General features: G+C 41.8%; 1 protein-coding gene across 6 annotated transcripts in view; it reads left to right on the top strand.

The window, feature by feature from the left end:
• Positions 1-24,453, top strand: part of SNX9 (sorting nexin 9) — a 174,096-nt gene that overhangs the window by 52,770 nt on the left and 96,873 nt on the right. Inside the window, exon 1 of one of the 6 annotated variants that reach the window (XM_057527721.1) lies at positions 14,870-15,196. The exons of 2 other annotated variants lie outside the window; for them this stretch is intronic. In XM_057527721.1, coding sequence (XP_057383704.1) covers positions 15,185-15,196 — 12 coding nt within the window. In that variant the 5' untranslated portion in view covers positions 14,870-15,184. Of the gene's footprint in view, positions 1-14,869; positions 15,197-24,453 lie in introns of those variants that run through there. 3 more of the 6 variants (XM_057527719.1, XM_057527723.1, XM_057527722.1) reach the window with 3 other exon arrangements.

Here is a 24,453-nt window from a genome sequence, read left to right as displayed (position 1 = left end):
ATAAATTCAGCCCACATTCAAGGGGAGGGGATTATACAGGGGAATGAACACTAGGAGAAGGGGATCACTGGGGGCTATTTTAGAGGTCTAGTGGATTCTCCATGAATATGTGTTCAATGAATGAACAAGGTCGGAAATAGAGAAAGGGGAGTAAAATTGGGAGAAATTTTTGTAAGATGGGTTATGTATTCAGTTTGGGCATATACTATTTTGGTCCCAGTGTGTGATTATGACAGAGGCTATGAGTTTACCAAACCCATTTCCTTTTTCCTTGGGCACACAGCTAGACTGCATTTCCAGCCTTGCTTGCGATTACATGAGGCCAAGTGCTTGAATTTGGCCAATATAAAGTGGGTGTAAATGTTTTCCCTCCTCCCCCTACATGCCAGGCACATGCAGAGGACCCAGTGGGTATGGTAAAACCAATCAGTTGAAGAGCCTGAGTCCCTGACGGACTATGCAGAGGAGATGCGCCCCAAACTCCCAACTAACCCATATCTTGGTGAGTGGGGAAAGTAAACTGTGTTAACCCACTGAAATTTGGGGGTTATTTGCTACAATAGATGAGATGATATTGTAAAGATAGAGTAGCTAAGACAATGTGGCATTGAAATAGAGGTAGACAGTACACCGAGAGAATGGAACAGAGAAGCCAGAAACACACCCATGCATGTAGTGTGACGGAGCTGGCACTGCAGATCAGAGAGGAAATGATCTCCTAGTCAATGAATGGTGATTAACCATATTTAAGAAATTGAAAATGAATTCCTGCCACCATGCACAAAAGCAATCCCACAATGACCTAAATGTTAGCACAGCTATTGTTTGTTAGGGATCACAATGATCTGTGTGCTCATCTACTCTTCCAAGTCTTCCTTGCAATTAGATTGGCCATATAATTATTTCTGGCCAATGGAACATGAGCAGAAGTAATATGTCACTCCTAACAAGATGGTTGAGTATTTGGTGGGCATCCCCAACAATTGTTCTCCCCATCAATTAGATGGATGACAGTGACCTCAAAGCGACAAGATGGAGAAACCCCAATATGAGAGCAGCCTGGGTCCCTGAGTCACACTTTGAGCAGATATGCCTTGGAGAGCTACCCAATCAGGAACTTTCACACTGGGCTTTGGGTGAGCAATACATAAAATTTTATTGTGGTAAATGCCTAAAATATTGGGGCTTATTTGTTATTACAGTAGAGCATAGGCTACCCTGACAAACACAAATATGAGAGGCAGAACTTTAAAGCTTTTAGGAGAAAATACAAATTTTGACCTCAGAGTAAGGAAGAATTTCTCAAACAAGACACAAAAATCATAAACTGTAAATGAAAAAGCCAGATAATTGGAGCACATTAAAATTAAGAAATTTTATTCAACCACAGGTATAGAGTGAGAAACAAGCCCACCTTGGAACGAGATCTGTAACACATGTGACTAAGAGATGATTCCCAGAATAAAAAGATCTAGTATGAATCAATAAGAAAAAAAGCAAATATCCCAGCAGAAAAATGGGCCAAAGATATAAACAGGAATTTCACAGAAGAGAAAATATGAATGGCCCATAAACAAATAAAAAACATGGTTATCCTGATTTGTATGAGGGAAAAATTAAAAACACAGTTATAATACTGTATTATACCTATCACATTGACAAAAATCAAGTAACTGGACAATACTAAGTGTCAGAGGCAATAAGAACTCATACAATCCTTTTCAGAAAAAAAATTGTTATTTCCTGGTAAAATTGAAAATATGCATATTCTGGAACCCAACAGTACCAGGCCTAAGTATATACATGTACAAGAAAGTTCAAAATAGTACTGTTTATTACAGCAAGAACTAGAGACAACCCTTGTCCAGTCACAGTAAAGTTAATAAATACATTGCGGTATATTCAATGGAACAGCATATAGTGGTGAAAATGAATAAGATATAGCTATGAATGAATTTTAAAAACATGTTAAAAAAACAAAGTCACATTAGAAAACATATATTTCATTTATTTAAAGTACAAAAACCAGACAAAACTAAACAATGTATTGTTTAGAGATACCTACGTAGAGTGAGACTATAAAAAGCACACATATGTTTACAAAATTGAGGAGAGTGGTCACCCCAGAGAGGGAAAGCAGAGGATGTACTTGGGATGAAGCACATAGCTTCAGAGTGCTGGGAACGCTCTGTTCTTAAGCTGCATGGTGTTAGCTTTTAAGCATTTTTAAATTTTCTTTTTTTTATTGTGGTAAAATACACATAACATAGAATTAGCTGTCTTAACCATTTTTAATTGTACAGTTCAGTGCTATTAAACACATTCACATTGTTGTGCAACCACCACTGCCATTCATTTCCATAACTCTTTAGGTTTTTAAAATATTTTAAATTAAAATGCACATACATATTATACTCACTCTTTTGCATACTGGCATGGTTCATATTTTTAAAAGGCAAAAAAAATAATCATTGTAGAACTATATTTATTGTTCTGAAACTACATCCATTGTATATTCTAAAGATGAAATGGAATGATGTGGTGGTATATACATACAATAAAATGTTATCCAGCCATAAAAAAGAATGAAATTCTGATACGCACTATAACTTGGGCAGACCTTAAAAATATTACGCTGAGTGAAATAAACCAGATGCAAAAGGACAAATATTGTATGATAATTGCACTTATATAAAATATCTAGAATAGGCAAATGTATAGAGACAGAAAGTAGATAAGCATTTACAACGGTCTGAGGGGGAGAAGAAAATGTGTAGAGATTGCTTAATGGGTACAGAGTTTCTCTTTGGGGTTAGGAAAGGGTTTTGTAAACAGATAGTGGTGATGGTTGCACAGCATTGTGAATGTAATTGATGACACTGAATCCAACAAGTAAAAATAGTTAAAATGGAAATATTATACTATACAGTATTGCTGCTGGGTATTGAATTCTGTTTTAACAGGCGATTTCTTTTCCACTTTAAAAATGGTGCTCCACTGATAGCTGTCTTATTTATGTTGAGACCTTAGGTATCAGCTTTTTTCTTGTTTATTTACCCTCTGTAGTCTCTAAAGTCCTTCTTGTTATCTTCGATTTTTAGACCATAGTTCGTGTAGCTCATTACTGTTTCCTGTGTATTTACTTTGCTTAGGGGATGCTGAGTTACTTGAATCTGTGGATTGATGTCTTTCATCGGTTTGGACCATGCTTGTGATTTTCACTTCTAATATCAATTGCTCTCTGCATTCTCTCTACTCCCTTTTTAATCACATCCCACTTTTCTTTTAAATCTGTCCTGAATTTTCTGATGTTGTTCACCCTGTGCTTTTGTTGAGATATTTGCTCTTTTTTTTTTAGCTTTATTTTTAAATTAAAAATTTTTTTCCAGCTTTATTGAGGTGTAATTGACAAATAGAAATTATTTACATTTAGGATGTACAACATAATGATTTAATATATGTATACATTGTGAATTAGTGCTGCAATCAAGTTAATTAACACATTCATCACCCCACACAGTTACCATTTTTGTGTGTGTGTTGAGAACACTTAAGATCTACTCTATTCACAAATTTCAAGTATACAATACAGTATCATTAACTGTAGTCACCATGCTGTACATTAGATCACAACAGAACACGTTCATCTTATAACTAAAACATCTCCTCATTCTCCATCCCAACCCCTCCCCAGCTCCTGGCAACCACCATTTTACTCTGTGGTTCTATCAGCTCAACTTTGTTAGATTCCACATGTAAGTGAGATCATACAGTATTTTTTTTCTGTGTCTGGCTTATTTTACATAGTATAATGTCCTCCAAGTTCATCCATGTTGTTGCACATGTCAGGGTTTCCTTCTTTTTTATGGCTGAATAATATTCCTTCATATCACATTTCACATGTCAAAGAACATTTGGGTTGTTTTCATATCTTGGCTATTTAGAATAATGCTACAATGAACATGGAAGTGCAGATATCTCTTTGGGATCGTGATTTCATTTCCTCTGAATATATATTCAGAAGTGGGATTGCTGGATCACATGGTAGTTCTAATTTTCATTTTTTGAGGTGCTTCCATACCGTTTCACATAATGGCTGAACCAGTTTACAGTCTCATCAATAGTGCACAAGGGTTCCCTTTTCTTTACACCTTCATCAGCAGTTGTTATTTCTTATCTTTTTGATAATAGCCACCCTAAACAGTGTGAGGTGATATCTCATTGCAGTTTTGATTTAAATTTACACAATGATTAGCAATGCTGAACACCTTTGCATATACCTGTTGTCCACTTGTATGTTTTCTTTGGAAAAATGTCTATTTAGATCCTTTGTCCATTTTAAAATCAGGTTATTTGGTTTTTTGCTATTGAGTTGCATGAATTCCTTATATATTTTGAATATTAATCCCTTATCAGATATGTACGGTTTGCAAATATTTTCTCCCATTTCATAGGTTACCTTTTTCATTTTGTTGGTAGATTCCTTGGCTGTACAGAGCTTTTCAGTTTGATATAGTCCCTGTTCTTTATTTTATTTTATTTTATTTTTTTGGCCATGCCGCAAAGCTTATGGGATTTTAGTTCCCCAACCAGGGACTGAACCCACGCCCCTTGCATTGGAAGTGTGGAGTCTTAACCACTGGACTGCCAGGGAAGTCCCTCTTTTGAAATTCATAATCATTTTTGAACATTTTCTTTTTGATCTTGGACCTGCAAATTATGTAGCCAGGCCTGAGAACAGTGCCCACTGAGAAAGAACTTGGATCCCTGTTTCAGGTGACCCGGTCCTGCTCAGAGCACAGACACCTGATTTCTAGCAGAGTTAGTAACCATGTTACAAAATCATTCACTTCCCCTTCATTTAAATGAATTCTATCTACTGAATATTTATCAGGTTGGTTTTACCCAAGTTACAAATAGTTCCTTAATCCTCCCCCAATACAATTACATTTTCAAAACAACGTACTAAATTAGTCTCTCATTGTCCCAGTGGGAGACATTTGAGACAGGGGATGATTGCAAAGCACACCAGCCCTGGAATGAGAGTATTAGGGTTTGAGGTCGGAGCAGTGTGGTTTGACTGACTCCCCTAAATTGTTCTGCTTTTCACAACTTTTCCCCTCTTTTTACTTCTGAAACCACAGCTTCTCTAAAACACAGGCATTTCTCCCAGTGGTTCTCATGGCAATAACATGAGAGTTTTGTTTCTAGGAAGGAGCAGAGGACATATGTCCAGTAAGAGAGAATAGAGAGCCGGGACTATGTTAGGGCCTCAAGAGTGTGGTAGCACTTGTGATATTTCTTGTGGTGTATCCTTGTGGTATTTCAAATTCTAGGGGAGCACAAAATGCATTTTCCATAACTTTGAGTTTATCTACCTCAGCTCTTTGCACATAGCTCTCAATAAATATTTTGTGAATGAAATAAAAAGCAGCTAATAGACCAAACTAGCTCTAAAAAGAGCCACTGCTTCTTGAACACCTAGCGTGTGCGATGCACTGGGCCGGGCCTCTTGTGTGCATTACTCCAGTCAACGACCTGACAATCGCCCCCTGAAAGCCACACCGTTACTTTACAGATGTTGGCATGGACAGGTGGCCGGTAGATAGCGACTATTTATGAGAACCACATGTGTTTCCGAACAATTCTTTATTTAATACTTAAAAAAATTAAGCTTGGAATGTCTCCATTCCTACAAAGTATAACATAAAACTGGTTACTTATTTTGAAACTAATGCAGAGCTTATACGAATTGTTTTTCTGTGCACTTATTTACTTAAAAGAATATTTTGCATTTTGACATTTCCTGACTTAACCAGAGATGAATGATCTTAAGAAGCAGAAAATTGCGGAGGTGCCTGTAAAAATTCTGAGAAACTAGGGGAGAGATGCTAGACACAGTAGGGAAGAGATTAAATGTATCCCATGACTAAGTGAGACACAGTGAGGATGAAGAAAGAGGATGCTGAAGAAAGAGAAGAATGACGGGGAAGGCAAAGGAGACAGAAGTGCCACAGGAGTAGACGAAGGCAGGGACTGGATGTGACTGATAGAACAGCCGTAATCATTGCGGGTCAGCATATTAGAATATTTGTTATAGATCTGAGAACCACAGTAAGAAATTGACACCCAGGAGTGAAGCCCACCAGATGCACAGGTATTGATAACTATTTCGCGGAATCTGCTAAGTAAGCCGCAGGGCAGTAACAGTATACATGAGAAAATTCAGGATCAAGATGAAATAACCTGCTCAAAGTCACACAGCTAGTGAGCAGCAGAAATGAGCTTCAAGCCAAGGACTGTCCAAGTCCAGGGCCATGGGCTCACCATTCAGCACTCAGCAGCGGTGGCCTTTCTGGTCAAAGGCCTGGGGGAGAACAGGACTCCGAGGGACAGAGGCTGTAATTCACAGTACCTGACTCTAAATAAGGGTAGTAGTGGCAAATGTCCTGCACTCGTGTCTCACAACCACTGTCACTAGAGTTGCCTTTCACAAAGAAGGAATATAAGAGTGTGTGTTTGTGTGTGCTAGTGTGTTAGGTGGGACTTTAGCTTTAAAGTAACTAAAGTAACTCTGCATAGCCCGTGATTTGAGCAATGACACATGAGCTAGCAAAATGTCCTTTGCCACCCAGCTATTCCTACTCCCACTATTGTCCACTTTGTGCCCAGTCACTGAGCGTAAGTGTGTTTCTGAGGACTCACGCAAGAGTCTGTCCGTAACAGGACAGAAAATCAAAGCGACATCCTAGGGTAAGGTTTTAGGGAACACCATTGATCCTGGAGGCTGGGAGCTCATTTGGGAAGCCAACTGGTTCGCCAATCTTACCATTACTACCCTGATTTCATTCTTCTGTCCCAACCTTCCTTCTGGGAATCAGAGCTACCCAAACTGAGCAAACAGTCTTTTATAGATCCCAGAGCAAACAGTCCCTGCTGCGGCCCAACCCTCGCTGCCCGTGCCACCCCTGCCATCTATGCAGCCTCACCGACCTCCAGCCTCTTCCCGCCATTACCTCCCGCCCTTTCCTGCCTGCTCAGATCTTAGCAATCCGATTCCCGCTAAATCTTCGGTTCTGGACACTATGTCCCATTATTATAGCATGGATTGAGTCTTCCGAACAGTGAAGAGACAGAAGTGACGTAGTCAAAATGAAACAAAAATTAAAACCAACCAATCAGCCAACCAGCCAAAACAAAAACCCCAACATTTTTATTCATACCTTGGGCTACCCTAACACCAAAGGAAAGCCTTCTATCAATGTAGAATAACCTCTCCCACTTCTCTTTATACCCTTGCCTGGCTTGATGTTTCTTCAAAGGACTTGCTAAAGCACCTGACATGTTGTATACTTATTTGTAGTTTATTGTTTTCCCCGACCCTCTGCAGAGTGTAAGTTCTAAGGGAGCAGGGACTTTTATCTCTAACACCTGTAGCAGTGCCCAATGCTGGGTACAAGGTGAAGGCTTAAAACGTTTATTGTGATTGGAAAAGCACCTGTTGCACCCCTTTCTGCTGTTTATTTTCAAGGCCACCCCTGAGGTTCACTTGAACCTCATTTAACTCATAAAGTGGGAGAAGATATACCCGTGTGCCGGACCCAGGCTGACTCTGTGGTCCGTACTATTCTCCACTCTTCCCACTCTTCCTCCAACATGCATAGTAGGTGACCATTCTGTTCACATTACTTTTCACAGTTTCATATTCCCACATTAGTTTCACATGATTTGACTGTCGGCTGAAGAAAATTGCACAACCAGAAAGTTGTGAGTTAAGTTTTATTTGGGACCTTACTGAGGACAATAGCCTGGAAGAGAGCCTCTCAGATAGAGCTGAGGAACTGCTCCGAAGAGGTAAGAGAGGCGCTGGGACAGAACCGAGCAGAACCCTGTGCCCCTCCCCCCACGAGTACAAAGGCCCTCCGTGTCCCCTTCCTCTTGTCTGTAGAAAAGCTGAAGCCTCCCAGGCCTCCCTGAGTCACAAAGGAGCGGGCTCAAGCAGCTAATGATTAGGACAATAGAGTCACAGACTCAGTGTCTGATGCACACTCCTGAGCTGTTTTATAGATACTGTAACTGCCACCACAGGAAAAAAACTAACTGCATGATGACCAGACTGCAGCCATGACATGAGCTGCTCCATCTTGAGCAGTACCGAGTCTCTGGGTAGCACAATTCCAAGAACTGGCCTTAAGAGGATGGGATTGAGCTTCCCTCGTGGCGCAGTGGTTAAGAACGCGCCTGCCAATGCAGGGGACACGGGTTCAACCCCTGGTCCGGGAAGATCACACATGCCGCAGGGCAACTAAGCGCGTGCACCACAACTACTGAGTCCGTGAGCCACAAGTATTGAGCCCACGTGCCACAACTACTGAAGCCCGCATGCCTAGAGCCCGTGCTCTGCAAAAAGAGAAGCCACCGCAGTGAGAAGCCCGCGCACCGCAACGAAGAGTAGCCCCCGCTCGCCACAACTAGAGAAAGCCCGCACGCAGCAACGAAGACCCAACTCAGCCAAAAATTAATTAATTAATTAATTTTAAAAAAAAAGAGTATGGGATTAACACTATTGCTCGTAATAATCTCTTTGTGAGCATCAAAATAATTGTAGCTTGTTCTGCCTGTATTTGTAAGCAAGCAGGCAACTAAAACTGTCAGCAAAGAGATGCTTCAACTCCATTTCTATATCTCACTCTGAGACCTCCACGCTCTTTCTCAGCATGAAGCAGTTACAGAAGAGGGACTTTCATCCCTAATCCCAGAGAAATGGAATGATATCTGATGCGGGGGATTTGTAAGCAGCTCTTTGCAGGAAACCGCTCTCAGAAGGAAGCCCCTTTTCTTGTCACTTCAGCAAAGCTATATTGTAACTAGCCTCAAACCAGGCGCCCCCATGCTCTGCTCATCTCTGGCCCAAGCACACTTTTCAAATCTCATGATCACACAGTACCTTGCCTAACCTGTTGGTCCTTTCCGTAGATCAAAGAAGTAGAAATGAAGAATAAGTAATTAACAGGTGACCAGATCTCTTCCCTAGCTTCCCCTTCAGTAATATCAGGAACAGACTGTGTGAACAAGATAACCTCTAAAGAAACATCCTGAGGAGTCGACAAGCCCGCACGCAGTGGGAGATGGCTAGGAGTTTAATCCCCTGTCTCACTGATTAACTGAGATTACTTCCCCTTTCCCATTTAAAAACTTTCATGGCTCAGCAGAATCTTCAGAGTTGGTTTTTGGGGGACATGAGTCTGCCTTCTCCTCAGATTGTTGGCTTTCTGATTAAAAGCAACTTTCCTTTCTGCCAACATTTGTCCCTCAGGTATTGATTTTTGAGTGGCGAGCGGCTGGACCTGAGTTCGGTTACAAAGATATATAGGAGTTTTTGCTGGGAAAAAAAATGTAGTCAAACATCAAAAGATAACTGCCAAAAAGAAAAAAAATTACTGCTAATCACAAATAACAGATGTTAATGATTAACATCTGTTAATCAAGTTAATGATTTTAGTGCTTTTCTATGTATGGGAAGATGCAAGAGTCTGGATTCATTGAAATTATTCCTTAGATATGTGTCTTATCTAGGGCCAGTATCCAGGGCATAGAATGCTTCCTGTTGTTCTCCATCCTGAATTCCCACCAGGGCGCACCGTGGAGGGGTGAGGGCAGCTGCAGTGGCTGAAGGCTTGATGGCGGTAACATTCCTTGTTTAGTGGAAGGGCAGGCAACATTCTTTGTTTACTGGAATGGCAGGCAACATTCCCTTTCCACATGACCCAGCACTTAATTGGGCTCTGAGTTATTGGAACATAAGGACAATCTAATTATGACTTAAGAAAGAAACAAGAAGAATTATAACTAACATTTCTTGAGAGCTTATCCTGCTAAGTCCTATGAGCTCATCAGCTAGTTTAACCCACACAACAAAGCCATGCAGTAGGTACTACTATTACCCCTATTTTATAGTTCAGGAAACTGAGGATGAGAGAAGTTAAGTAATGTACCTAAGGTCACACGGTGTGCAAGTAACAGAATCTAGATCTATTGACACCAAAGTCTGGTGTCCTAAGGAAAAAAGAGAGAAGGGAAGTGGGATGGGGACTGTACTTGTGGTTTGCTGAATCATCATAGTTGTGTCTAAGAAACTTCAAGTTCTTGAAAGATGAATTTTAAAAACGATCCTTTCAATGTGAAAAACAATGAGTTTGGGGCTAGAGAGTTTCTGAGCCTCAACAAGGAAATTAATATTAATTTCTGCAGTTAAAACAAAGTGCTTTAACTTCCTAAGTGTATAGTCATAACATACAACCGTTACTGAACAAACCCATCGCCACCAGCTGTGTCACTAGCACAGGCTTCCTAGGAATACTTATCAATCCCTTTTCCTGGGCATAAAAAAAAGAGTGCAAAGCCCAAACAGAGCGGCTCTGTTACTCTGGCTACAGCTCTTTTTTCTTTTGATAGTGCAATCTAGTTATAACTGAAAGCGTCCGCAGATGCAAATCAAATTTCTTAACTAATCAATTGTGTTCTCATCCATAGGAGTAGAGGAAATAACTGAACTTGGCTGTAAAGGAAATAACTGAACTTGGCCTGTGCCAGGCTCAACGCCAGGGTTCTGGGATCTGAGGGCCAGGATGTAAGGCACCACCTCTGAGGAAGCTTGTCTAGGGAGGAGGAAGGGAGAGAAGAAAGAGGTATGAATGGGTGATCAAGGTAAGCAGAAGAGGAAACCACCTACATCCCAACTTGGCCCAGGGCTCTTCATGATGATCCTGAGTGAAGTCAGCTTTCTAGTTTGGGATAAGCCCCTGTTCCACTGGGTGGCTGGGCTCCACGAGATGAGAGGAAAAGATGCCACACCTCGTGTGTCCTTCTAGAGTGGGTGGGTGGCTCCTACCACAGCTCAGGACAGGAGTCCTTGTCCTGTTTTTAGCAGTGACTGTCTTGACTGTCACAAAACGCCCTTCAAACGTCTTACCTAAAATATTTTTAATTTGAAAATGACATGTTTTGGAGACCTGTGATAAGAGAATTGGGCTCTTGTCTCCACTCTGGCTTAATTTGTGGCCATGGGTAAGTCTTTTAACCACCCTGGTCTCATTTTTACACCCATAAGTGAGAGGATTGCCATTTTATCATTTCATGTACGTGGTAATTACATCCAAGACAAATGCCAAGCAATAACTAGAAAGTACACAGGAGATGTGCACTTCAATGATGTCACACTAAAGAGTATCTAAAGAGTATTATCTTGAATACAATTTAATCTTTATTTATTGCATTTTAAATAATGAATTGGGTACTCAATCTCCAGTAAATACTACTAAATTTAGCATTTTCATTTTCAGTTATAGCAATCAAAATCAACATTACCTCATAAAACATTGTCGTAGAGGAATAACACTTCTGAAGAGTATTTTTTCTTTTTCTTTTTTTTAATGAATGTATTTATTTTATTTATTTTTATTTTTGGCTATGTTGGCTCTTCATTGCTGCACACGGGCTTTCTCTAGTTGTGGCGAGCGGGGGCTGCTCTTCGTTGCGGTGTGCGGGCTTCTCATTGCAGTGGCTTCTCTTGTTGCGGAGCATGGGCTCTAGGTGTGTAGGCTTCAGTAGTTGTAGCGCATGGGCTCAGTAGTTGTGGCATGCGGGCTCTAGAGCGCAGGCTCAGTAGTTGTGGTGCACGGGCTTAGCTGCTCCGCGGCATGTGGGATCTTCCCGGACCAGGGCTCGAACCCGTGTCCCCTGCATTGGCAGGTGGATTCTTAACCACTGTGCCACCAGGGAAGCCCTATTTTTTCAAAAAACACGATATCGAGTAATAAAACTTTCAGAAAACTTGTATTGTGTAATGTTTCACATTAACTTAGGTAATGATAGAGACGGTGGTTTTCAAACATGTTTCGCAGAATTCTGAGTTGCTTGAAAGTAAACGCAGGCAAATGGTATACTGCTTAATTTGTGATTTGCAACCCCTCTCATCCATTCATTTATTCGTTCATTTCACAAAGTATTAGTGGGGGCTTACTCTGAGCTTGCTGTGATGCTAGAGGCAGGTGCAAGACAGGGGCACCGGGCCTCCTCTCCTTAACTTACAGTCTGATGGGGGAGGCAGGCAAATGGTCACTCTAATGAATTACGGACTGAGATGTTTCCAAAGGCAAGGAAACCAGTACCATGAAAACTTATATCAGAAAACTTACATCAACAGAACTTAACTTAGACTTGGGACAGGGAAGATGTCCCTGACAAATTTTAACTGCTGTGACAGTTCTGGGGAGCTCTGAAGGATGAGTGGAAGGTTAGCAAGGCATGTGGGTGTGGGGGAGGGGGAGTGGATGGTGGGTGGGTGGCAGGTATTTCAGACAAAGAAACAACATCAGCAACATAATCTGAGAGTCCCAGTGCAAAATGAAAATGTGAAGCCCCTTGTTCAAAACTATTAAGAATTTAAAGATGGCGCAGGCAGAGCATTAAAGCAAGGACGGGGCCCTGCGAGATGGCACAGGTCACACGCCCCAAAGCCAGTCCTGGTCCTCTCCCTGGAAGGGAGTGTGAAGATCAGGAGTCAGGAGGAAGTGAGAGGCCAGTGCGTTGGAGCAGAGCCCCAGGAGGGTGGTATGAGATGGAGCTGGAGATCAGGTTCACTTGAGGATGACGTCAGTGACTACACCTCAGTAACACAGGTAGTGATCTCACCTTTATTTAAATACTTACATTAATTTGCATTGGTCATTCTGAGTTTGATGTCAACCTGGTTACTTCTAAAAATGAAGCCGGGGTTACAGAAATTGTTCAAGTAGGGAAAGCTTGGACTCTGCTCCTGCTTTCTTTCTTTTTCTTTTCTTTTTGCCGCACCACATGCAGCATGTGGGATCGTAGTTCCCAGCCAGGGATCAAACCCTGGCCCCCTGCATTGGAAGCATGGAGCTTTAACCACTGGACCACCAGGGATGTCCCTGGTCCTGCTTTCTTGGTGCTGGGTGCCTAGGCTGATTGGCTGTCTACAACTTGCATGCAGAAAGGTATAGGTCACAGGAGTGAACCTGACTTTGCACCTTCCTATCAAAATATGCATTGTTGAACTGCTGCAGGGAGCTGTAGCCAGCTTTCAAATGTAAAAGAATAAGGAAAATTCATTACTTACACTATTACCCAAGTTCAAATCCTGGCTTTCCCACATACCACTGTGTACTCTTAGTCAAGATATCTATTTAGTTGTTAAAATATAAACTTGTTTTTTAAGATAAAGTAACACATATACATATTCAAAAATTCTGACATTAGCTTCTGGTCAATCTTTTCAGCAATTTCCTAGGCATATACAATGTATTTTCATATTTTTTACACAAATGGATTGTACTATACCTAATGTTCTTTTTACTTTTATTAATACCTCTTAAAATATTAGCATTTTTATGGACTTCCTAGTATTTCACTTGTATGGATATACCATATTTATTGAAACAGTCAGATTAATAAACATATAGGTTACTTTCTGATTGGGGTTATTACAGAACAATGCTTTACTGAAAGCACCTTTGCTTACTTAGACAAGTGTGCTGGCAGAATAAATTCCTAGAAGTAGAGCTGCTAGTTCCAAGGTTATGGTCATTTCTAATTTTGTTAAGTATTACCAAACCAGCCAAGTTATTTAAGTGAGCCTTGATTTCTTCATGTCTGTAAATAGTGGCCAACAACGACTTTCTCAAAGGTTTCCTATAAGGATCAAGTGAGATTAAGGCATGTTAAAAGCCTACTACATAGCAAGTAGGTTGTCAATGACTGTCAGTCTGCAACTTTACGTTTACTTAGAAAGACAACTATTTATGAATATTAGGATGATTATAGCTGTGGCCCTCAGCTCAGCAAACAAAAATTCACAGAAAACACTGTAGTATCATATCCATTTTAAACCCCATTGTTGAACATAACCAGTGAAATCTCTGGAAGTCAGAGTATTTTCGAGAGGACACAATTTGACATTAAATATCGCTTTCCTGGCCTGAAGTTGATTTTTGATAGTTGCCTATTTAAAAATATATATATATATATATATATATATATATATATTCCTGATGATAAAAACAAGATTTACTGTGCTAATATATCCATCAAGATATGTCTTCCAGTTATGGCTTTTGTACTTGAGTGAAAATCTTGCTGCTCAATTTAAGTCATTCATTTATTAATAAAGCCCATACGTCCAACTCTGAAGAAAAACCTTTTGATAAGAAAATGGAAAATTTTAGACCTCTCGTTTCCATTTCGAGAAACCTGTTGTGTCTCCCCCAAACCTCTGGGGCCCGGAGACGTTTTTAAATTTATCAAGAGCCCAGAAGGAGGTTAATGGGGCGCCTCAGAACGATATCCCCAAGCGTCCGGGCCCAGCAGCCCCAGCCGGGACCACAGCCCGCGGTCAACTCCAGGCTGGAGGCAGATCCTCCTCGGAGGGCCAGTCGGACCAGGAAGCCATTGCTCCGCTCCGTGCCGGCTGTTTATTGAACACTCCACTTAGCCCAGAGCTCGACCGGCCCCACGGCCATCCCGACGCGGGACAAAGATCCCGTCGGTGACTCGTGCCCGCCGGGGGACGCAGAGCTCTGGTCGCACCCCCGTGCATCTCGCACCGAAACTTCAGCCGCGGCGGACGGCTGGAGGCGGTCGGGACTCGGCTCCCCAGGCAGGCGTTCCCTCAAAGCGCGTCCCCAGTCCCCTTCACCGTCCCCACGGGCGGCCAGGCGGGGAGCGGCCGGGGGCCGTGACCCGGCCGCCGACCCCGGCCCCGGCCGCCACTCGCGGACGCGGCCCGGAGCGCTGCAACAAAGGGCGCCCGGAGGCGCGGCCCGGGGCGGAGGCTCCGGGCGGGGGCGGAAAGTGGGAGAGGAGGCCGGGCCGGCCGAGGGCACCGGGCGCGCTTCCGCCGGCCGCGCCGCGCACGCCGCGGTAAATGGGAGGCTCGGCCGGCGGGGGCGGGGGCCGCGCAGCCGGGGAGTTTCAGGAACTGGAGGAGCGGGCGGCGGCTGGAGTCGCCCAGAGCCGAGACTCGGGGCCCAGGCGGAGCCGCCGCCGCCGCCGCGCCGGGGCCCAGCCGTAACCGCCGCCGCCTTCGCCCTCGTCCGGCCAACTCGGGCCGACAGACGCGGCGCGGGAGAGGAGCCGGCCGTCCCGGGCTAGGGATCCGCCCGCCATGGCCACCAAGGTGAGGGGCGCGCGGCCCAGGCCCGGCCGGCCGCTCGGCCCAGCAGCGGCGCGGGGAGGGTCGGGCCCGGGGGCGCGGGCGGCGGCGCCGCCGGGGAGGCCGAGGGGTCGCGCCGGGGCCCACCCGGCCCCCGCAGGGCTCGGGTTACGCGGAGCGGGCGGGTGGCCGGGGCTCGGGCGCCCGGGGGCTCGGCTGGCGGCGCGGGAGGGTCTCGGGGCGGGACCCCGGCCGCTCGCGGCTCCGTCTGCAAAGTTTGCGCCTGAGCGTGGGCCGCGGCCGCCGGGAGAGAGAGGAGAAGTTCCCGCAGCCCCGGCGCCCGCTCCGGGGAGCCGCCTGACCGCCGGGAGCCCCGACTCTTTCCCGAGTGGAGTCTACTCCTCACCTCCCCGCGCGTCCGGCCGCTGCGGGAGCAGCGTCCCCTCCTTCCGCAGAGGGTGGGACCCCGGCGCCACGGGCCGCTTTCGGGGGCCCGACCCCCGCCGGGGAGGACTGAGAATTTAAAATCCAGGCCTGTGAACGAGGGTTCCCGGGGAGGGAAAACGCCAGTGGAACGCCCCGCTCCTCCACTTCCCTCAGTTTTCCTGTTTTTTTCTTTTGTTTTGCTACCTTTTTGGTTTGAATGTTATTTCCAGCATGAATAAAATGCAAAGAGGGAAATGACTCTGCTTTCAATTACGTGTTTGCTTAAAAAAAGGTCCAGGCCCGAATTACGTGGTGGAACTTTGACTCGCGCTTGGTAATTGGCCAGGAGTGGTGATTTGTTTATTTTACGGTATTGTCGGTGGAATTAGCGGTCACCCTTTGCTACCTGAGTCTGCAGGAGCCTCCATCTCCCGCTCCCTGGGGTGGGGCGTTTTCTTTAGTTCTAGATGTCACCTAGTAATGGGAAAGCCACGCTCCCCTCCACGAGCCAGTGATGGGGTTTGAGTTGACTTTTTTATTTGATTGATTTTTACGAATAGTTTTAGTAGTGTCCCCTTTATAAACATCAGCACCCTCTACCATATTTACTTTTGAAACCTCGAAGCTTCTCTTGGGTTGGTGAAAACCTTAGATTGTTGTTGTTGGGTTTTTGTTTTTGGTGGAGAGAGAACTTTGAAAACTGAGAAATTTCAAATCCCTTTGAAAGATCAGATTGATATTTCAGTCCGTGAAATTTTGTGTTCTGTATCTGCCTAGGTGTAGTGTTTATTTTTTTAAAAAATGGAGATTCTTCAGGGAACCTGTTGCCTGCTGTTACTGAAATAATTACCTTCTTGTTAATATATTATTGGCTGCGCTCTTCCTTGGTTTTATTAGGTGTGATAGAACTTTGCTACCTTTTTAGCATATATCATTTTGTGTTGATCTTTTTAAAAACAAAACTTAAGCCAGGGATTTCTAAGGAAATTTGATTTTGAGGTTTGTTGCCAAACATTCCAGAAATTACCAGTTACACGTCCTATTTTATACTCATCTTGCAACCTTAAAAGCTGTTTGTGGTCGATACCTATTCAGAGGTGGTCAGCGTTTTGGTATTTTGCACCGTGATCTACCGATGCATGTTAGATAGACTGTCTTTTAAGTAGGACCCAGCTTAGCAACTAGTGCTGGTATATGTAATGAAAATTTTATCTGTACTTAAACCTGAACTTAGTTTTTCTATAAAATTAGAAAGGAGAATAGTTCTTGTACTAAACTTGAATTGCGTCTGTCCTCACTAAGCACAAGCCTTAAAGCATGTGTAAGCACTTCCTACTTTATTGTCTACTCCTCCGAAGGCAAATTCCAGTAATTCTGAGTCTTGGTTTCTTTCACCTTTCCAATGACTATTCCACACAGTACTCCTTTCCATGTTTACATTGTGACAAACCACTTCTGTTTTAAAAAAAAAAGGAAGAGCAGAGAAGCACTTATATAGGAACCTTCCTCAGTTCTCTGGTTTTCCTACTTCCTGATGATTCTTACATCAAACCAAAGTCTCATTTTTTTAATTGTTCCCAGAGAGTAAATTTGTCCTTGTTTTGTTACACACCCACCCCCCACTTCCCACCCCTGCCCTTACCAACATCTGAGTAGTTTGGGGTTTTTTCTTTCCTTTAATTTAATCGGGTAGGTACTTTTTAGTAAGAGAGAATATACATATAGTAAGTAATAACATCTAACTTTTTTTAAAATTGAAGACTCATATGGCACTCAGGCTCCTGCTACAAGCATTAAGTGATAAGAAATAAACTATCTGGGTATTTTATGTACTGTTGGGTTTCCCTTTGAATTGACCAGAAAATACCTTCAGTTCTCTTCAGATATAATTTTCTTATGTATTGCTCTTACATATTTTCTTGAAGATGCAGTTATCTTTGAACTATCATCCTTTTTAAAAAACTGCACTGGTATATTCACAATAGAAAGAAATGACCTTTTAGAAGAAAAATGAATTAGGTAGTTCTTCACTGCCAAAGAAAGTTAATCAGTAACTGCACATTTTAAAGAAATTATCTGTTCTTTGTTTCTAATCATTACTCAGGAGAATGCTGAATTCGCTTTGAGTCCCAGTCTTGTCTCATTTAGTAAATACAACAAAAGCCTAATATGAGTGTGTAGCCTTGACTTCTAATAGGAACTCCAGGTTATATTTTTACACAGTCATATGGTGGATTTAGGAATAAATTATTTATTTATTTATTAAGTCTTGGGAAAGGAATTCTTTTTTTTTTGGCCTGGATATAGCAAAAGGGACATGAAGAAACTAGTTAACGAAGTTAATCCATAGCTATATAATTTAGCTGTAATATCCATGTCACAGTTAACCTTTGGTAACTACTTTAAATCCTTTTGTGCTTATGTAGTCACTTTTAGGAGTAATCATTAGAACCAGATTCTAGGAGTCCTTGATGCTTTTTTTTTTTTTTTTTAACTTTTCTTTCCATCTCCGATGTCTAAAGTTGTATATTTGTGTTATAGTGCTTGTCTGGTTGAATGAAGTGAGTGTGGAATGTTGAAATTAGCGGTAGGAAATGAGTGAATTGCTCAGGACTGTTCCATGATATACATTAGCGAGAGGAGTTTAGAAAGCATACTTTGTAGTCTCTCCTGAGCAAAAACCTCTGTTTTGAAGAGGTTTATTGAAGAAAAGAGTAGAAATATCTTTCTAAAGCGTCTTAAAGATTAATTTGTTTTTGATAGTTTTTTTTAACAGTATGGAAAATGGTAACCATTCAGTTTAGCTTAACAGTAATATTTTTTTAAAGTGTCTTCATAAATAGAATATCTAGACAGTATTTCTGTAATCACAGAAAACTTCTATGACAGTAGGAACGTCAACCGATTTCTTATTAAAGAAGGAATAGATGAGAAAGCATATAAAATTTTGTGAAGTTTTCTACTATACCCTGCTTCTGTATTGACCATCTGAAAATGTAATTAGTTTTTTTTATTAACTTTTTTTTTAAAATTTATTTATTTATTTATTTATTTTTGGCTGTGTTGGGTCTTCGTTTCTGTGCGAGGGCTTTCTCTAGTTGCGGCGAGCGGGGGCCACTCTTCATCGTGGTGCGTGGGCCTCTCACTGTCGCCGCCTCTCTTGTTGCGGAGCACAGGCTCCAGACGCGCAGGCTCAGTAGTTGTGGCTCAGGGGCCCAGTTGCTCTGCGGCATGTGGGATCTTCCCAGACCAGGGCTCGAACCCATGTCCCCTGCATTGGCAGGCAGATTCTCAACCACTGCGCCACCAGGGAAGCCCTGTAATTAGTTTTTTACTCTGATACCCACCAAAAACTTTGTAACTTTGCATATGCTGTTCCTCTTTTCTGGAATGCTGTTCTCTGGCCTTTTCCCCTACGTACCTTCTTTTACACATTATGTCTCAGCTCAAAGCATTACTTCCTTTAGAAAGCTTTCTGATCTCCCCGACCCCTGTTACAGGGTCACATCATACGTGCAGACTGCCGTTTTACATGTGTTTCTCTGCCCAGTGGCTGTCTCCTTTAGGGTGCTGTCAGCCCCAGGAGGATGGCCTGTGTGTTTGCTCCTCTGTGTATCTTCTGTGACAGGCACAGACCAAGCTCTTGATAAACTGTTATTCCATGAATGAATGTTGAATTTTCTTGTCTCGATTCCTCCCTCTCCAGTTTGAAAGAGCAAAAAGATTTTCCATTGAGATAGGTGGCTGTTGAAACTATTTAGCTCCACCTGTAAGCTTGTTTCTTTTAATCGTGCATTTTAGTAAAAATTTTTTAGAAGTGTGCATGCACAATGGAAAATAGACATCTACAGCTCAGTTATTGGCAATGTTTTTTAAATAAATCAGTTTTACTAATTATTACATGAGAAATTTGTTATGTTTTAAGGTAATTGGAACAAACTTCATACTTCTGAGATTTTAAAAAGAGTTATCTTTAACCCATGAATTGTTAGAAATGTGTTTAATTTCCAAAAGTATAGGGTTTTTCTATTTATCTTTTTGTTAATGATTTCAAACTTAATTTCATCATGATCAGGGATTCTGATTGTTACTAATAACCGTACCTGAAAATTTGTTGAGGCTAACTTTGTACCCAGTATATAGTCAGTTTTTATAAATGTTCCACCTGTGCATAAAAAGAATATATATATTCCCTAATCAATGTATGTATATTTTCTGTATATGTCCATACAAACTTATTAACTATGCTGTTCCCATCTGTATCCTTACTAATTCTATTTGATCTGTTGTCTCTTAATGTCTTTTGGTCTACTTGACAGAGGTGTTAAAATGGTGGATTTAAAAAATTTCTCTAAGGTTAGGATTAGTATTATCTTCCAGGTAAATTGAACTTTTTATCATTATGAAATTACCCTCTTTATAGTGCATTTTTTCTTAAAGACAGTTTTGTCTAAAAGTTAATGTGGTTTCACTAGCTTTCTTTTGGTAAATATTTTCCTGGTATATAAAAGCCTGTAACTGAATTTTACTTTTTCATCTTGTTTGGCAATCTTTGTGGCTAGAGGGTTTTGTTTGCTTTATTTGTGTTTATTGATGTGTTTGGATTTCTGGCTACCATCTTATAGATTCACTGAGGATTCCCCCCACCCCCCACCCCTCAACTTTTTAGAAGGTTTATTCCTTACAGGCATACCTCGGAGATGTTGTGGGTTGGTTCCAGAGTACTGCAGTAAAGCAAGTCGCTCGGACGTTTTGTCCCCCAGTGCGTTTGAAAGTGATGTTTACACTATATGGTAGTCTGTTAAGTGTGCAATAGCATTATGTCTATAAAACAATGTATATACCTTGATTAAATAGTACTTTGTTGCTAAAAATGTTAAGAGTCACAGTAGTAACACCAAAGTTCGCTGGTCACCATAACACATATAATAATGAAAAAGTTTGTAGTATTGGGAGAATTACCAAAAGGTGACAGAGACACGAAGTGAGCAGGTACTGTGGGAAAAATGGTGTGTCAATGGACTTGCTCTGCTCAGGGTTGCCACAGACCTTCAATTGGTAAACATTGCAATATCTGCAAAGTGCAATAATGCAAAGCAAATAAAAGGAGGTATGCCTGTATGTCACTTTTTTCAACTGGTTGTCGTAAGCGTATATGTTACTATTTGTACGTTAAAGTCCAAAAGTCCTCAGTATCATTACCCTCCTCCTGGATTACAGGGACCTTAAGAAGCTCAGCTCCAGTCATCTCTCCCAACACAGTTACTGCCCAGGATTTTCATTCTGTCTTTTCTACCACAAATTAGACATTATTTTTGTTTTTTATACAGTTAATGTTTACTTAGATTTAATCAACTTTTACCATATCTTTGCTTACTATTCCTTTTTTTTTTTAAATTTATTTATTTATTTATGGCTGTGCTGGGTCTTCGTTTCTGTGTGAGGGCTTTCTCTAGTTGTGGCAAGTGGGGGCCACTCTTCATCGCGATGCGCGGGCCTCTCACTATCACGGCCTCTCTTGTTGCGGAGCACAGGCTCCAGACGCGCAGGCTCAGTAGTTGTGGCTCACAGGCCCAGCTGCTCCGCGGCATGTGGGATCTTCCCAGACCAGGGCTCGAACCCGTGTCCCCTGCATTGGCAGGCAGACTCTCAACCACTGCGCCACCAAGGAAGCCCCTACTATTCCTTTTTACATTTCAGTTCTTTCTGGGATAATTTTTCTTTTGCCTTAAATGAATTCTTTGGAATTTCCATTAAGGAGAGTTTTTTGTTGGTAAATCTCATATATATGAAAATGTGTTTTGCCCTGTGCTTGAAAGATAGTTTTCTAGGTATGGAGTTCTGTTATTTCCCCTGTTTCCTACCGTCTTTCAGAGTTACTGCTCACAAGTCAGCCATCTAATATTGTTCCTGAATAGTCTGATTCTTCCCTCTGCCTGTTTTTAAGACCTTCCCTGCGTCTTTAGTATTTTGCAGTTTCACCTTAAGTGTGTTCATGTGTGGATTTTATTTATATAGCCTGGGATTTATGGGCAGCTTGGATCTTAGGATGGATGTTTCAGTACTTCTGCACCAGTGCAGTTCCGTAAACTTCCTGTGATAATGGAAATATCCTACATCTGTGCAGTCCCGTGTGGTAGCCACCTGCCATGCATGGCTAAGGAGAACTTGCAGTGTGGTTAGCGTGACTGAGGAACTGTGTTTTTAATTTTAGTTTAAATAGTCACACGTGGCTACTGGCTAGCATAGTGGGGAGTGCAGTTGTAGAAAATTCCCAGTGATTGTATTTCATGAATATTGCCTCTTTCCTGTTCTCTCTTTCTGGAACCCTAATTAGCATGAAAAGGTCCAACAGACATCTAACTTTCAATCTGCCGTGTTTTCTTTGTGCTGCATTCTAGATAATTTCTTTGACTCCTACCTTCAGTTTACTATTCTTTCTTTAGTTGGGCCTAATCTGTTCTTTTATCCATTTAATTTTCAATTATATTCTGTTTTTAGAAATTATGTTATTTGGTTTTGTTTCAAATCTGCTTGATCCTTCTTTATATTCTCTAATTGCTCATATTTTTAAGCTTCTCTTAAGCATATTAAACATTGATTGTGTCTGTTAGTTCTAATATCTGAGGTCTAATTCAGCAGTCGTTTCCGCTCATTCTCACTCATGGTGCCTTGTTTTCTTGTGTGTTTTGTGATTTTATTTTCTTCTGTGAGTTGCTCATTTTCCTTGGAACTTCATCTAAGGGTTTTGATCCCTAAATTGAGTTATATTCGTCCACAGAGAATTTGTCTTTGCTTATGCCAGTCTCTTGGGGACACTACATCCTTGGGATCACTGTAACTTTAATTCCTGGCTTAATGTTTTTCCAGCCATACTCTGTAGCATAAATATGGACCTCAGATCTCAGGGGAAATCTCCCTTATTCTACTACTCTGGGTCAAAGATGAGACAGGTTTCCTTGCTGTTCCCTTCTGTACAGTGGGTTCTTTTTTCCTTATGTTGAGGTCCTTTTGGGGTCCAGCTTTGAGCTTAATACAGGAGTGTTTATCTGTCACCTCCTGCCTCCCCCAGGACAGCCTGCAGAGCAGGACCCAAACTCAGGCTCTCCAGGGCATAGAGGAGACTCCTGGGGTGGAATCCTGTCTCAACATTTTCCTCCCAGGGTTTCTGCTCTCACGTCCTCTGACCTCTCTAGATCCTTTCCTTTTGTGCTGACTCAGCAGTGTGTGTTAAAAGGTGTTTGTGTGCTTGGGTGTGTCTTTGCTTTTAATATTTTATTCAGCACTTCAGTGTTTCAGTCTGGTGGTGGTTCATGGTATCAGCCTGCCACGCATGCCGGAACAAAATCCAAGTCAGAGCATCTTTATAACAGACTGTAAAGTGAAGGAATGGAATATCTGCACACAAAGTGTTAATCTGTTTTTTGGAGGGAAAAAGGTGGAAAAGCAAAGTTGTTATGCATTTTAGTTGAAACCAGACCTTAAGCCATCAGAATAACAGGCTGGGCATTTCAGTTTCCAATTGGTATTTTTCTTTTTTCTCCCCCTTTGATTATCAAAAACACGTGATAGATTTAGCCCATCTTATTCATTTTTAGGTGTTGTAAATACAGTGCTTGAGGATGTTATTCAGTATGACTCAATTTTTCTAAGCTATTTTTAGTATCTGAAAACTGAGTCATAGAGTAAGTAGTATTACCTGCAGAGGCAGGATTCAGAAGTCACCTCTTTGTGTCACGGGGGACATATAAGTCAAAGGGACATGGGACTTTAGACATTCGTTAACTAGGCGAAAAATGCACTTTGTTCTGGGAACCGTTACCCATCATCGTTCACCGACCGCTTCATTTGAGCGTCGCGTGAGCTCAGTGCCGGGTCTTCTCCACGTTGGGGTGTCAGTCTGAAAGGCCTGTCCTTACCCTGAAGCTCTGTTGTTCTAGCGGAGGGTAGGCCTGCTGCAGGGCGCAGGGGGCTCCTGCTGCAGCTTCTCAAGCCGGCAAGGCTTTCCAAGGAGCTGAGTCTTGAAATGTATATTTTTCTCTTTAATTCATTGAGTGAATTTTAACCCTTATTTGATCACGTCAGTCATTTAAAAAATACTTACATAGTACATCTTGACAGTCTGCAAGTCCAGACTTTGTCTTGTAGGATCCCAGATAATCAGTTCGGCAGACAGTTTTAGCGGTTCCTTTGTGCTTCTCTTACGCTGGAAGTAAGGCTAAGATTTGGATCCTTGCCTAAGAGAGCAGACATTCAAAAATTAATGAGCTATTTAAAATGTACCAGTTAAATGCCAGTTTTAATGTATTTCTAATGCAAATTCACAGAAGAGGACTTAAAAATGTAAATTTGTGTGTTAACAGTAGTTGTCTATCTCACACTTAGGAACTTCTTTTTCATCTTTAAGCCTGTTTTGTATTCTCAAGATTTTGAGTAATGAATATTTATTGCTTTTGTAATAAGGAAGAAAACAAGTTAATTTTTTTAAACTTAAAAACTTATTGTCATTAGCCAGGCATCTAAAGCAGACTCCCAAATTTATCCATCTTCTGTTAATTTGTTTTGAATTATGCTAAGATGAAAAAAAAAGGTTTTAATTAATGCTTATACATAGTAAGTGGCACTTTAATAGAAAAATGCTATTCAGTATTACAAGTAGAAACTTAAAATTTATTTTTCTTCCCTCAGCACCATATTTTCTTCTTCCAAAGGAGAAAAAGTATGTTTCTTAAACTTTTAAAAACACCTAACAACTTACTGAATAATAACCAGCACTGAACCCGGAGTTCTTGAAAATTGCTCTTTTTAAACACATTTATGTTTTACCTGCCTCTCTGCGTGCGTTCCCCAGGAGC

The sequence above is a fragment of the Balaenoptera acutorostrata genome, chromosome 14 (assembly GCF_949987535.1).
Source record: "Balaenoptera acutorostrata chromosome 14, mBalAcu1.1, whole genome shotgun sequence".
In the NCBI taxonomy this organism is placed as follows: Eukaryota; Metazoa; Chordata; class Mammalia; order Artiodactyla; family Balaenopteridae; genus Balaenoptera; species Balaenoptera acutorostrata.
The sequence above is the reverse complement of the archived record's forward strand: the minus strand, read 5'-3'. Positions and strand labels throughout refer to the sequence as shown.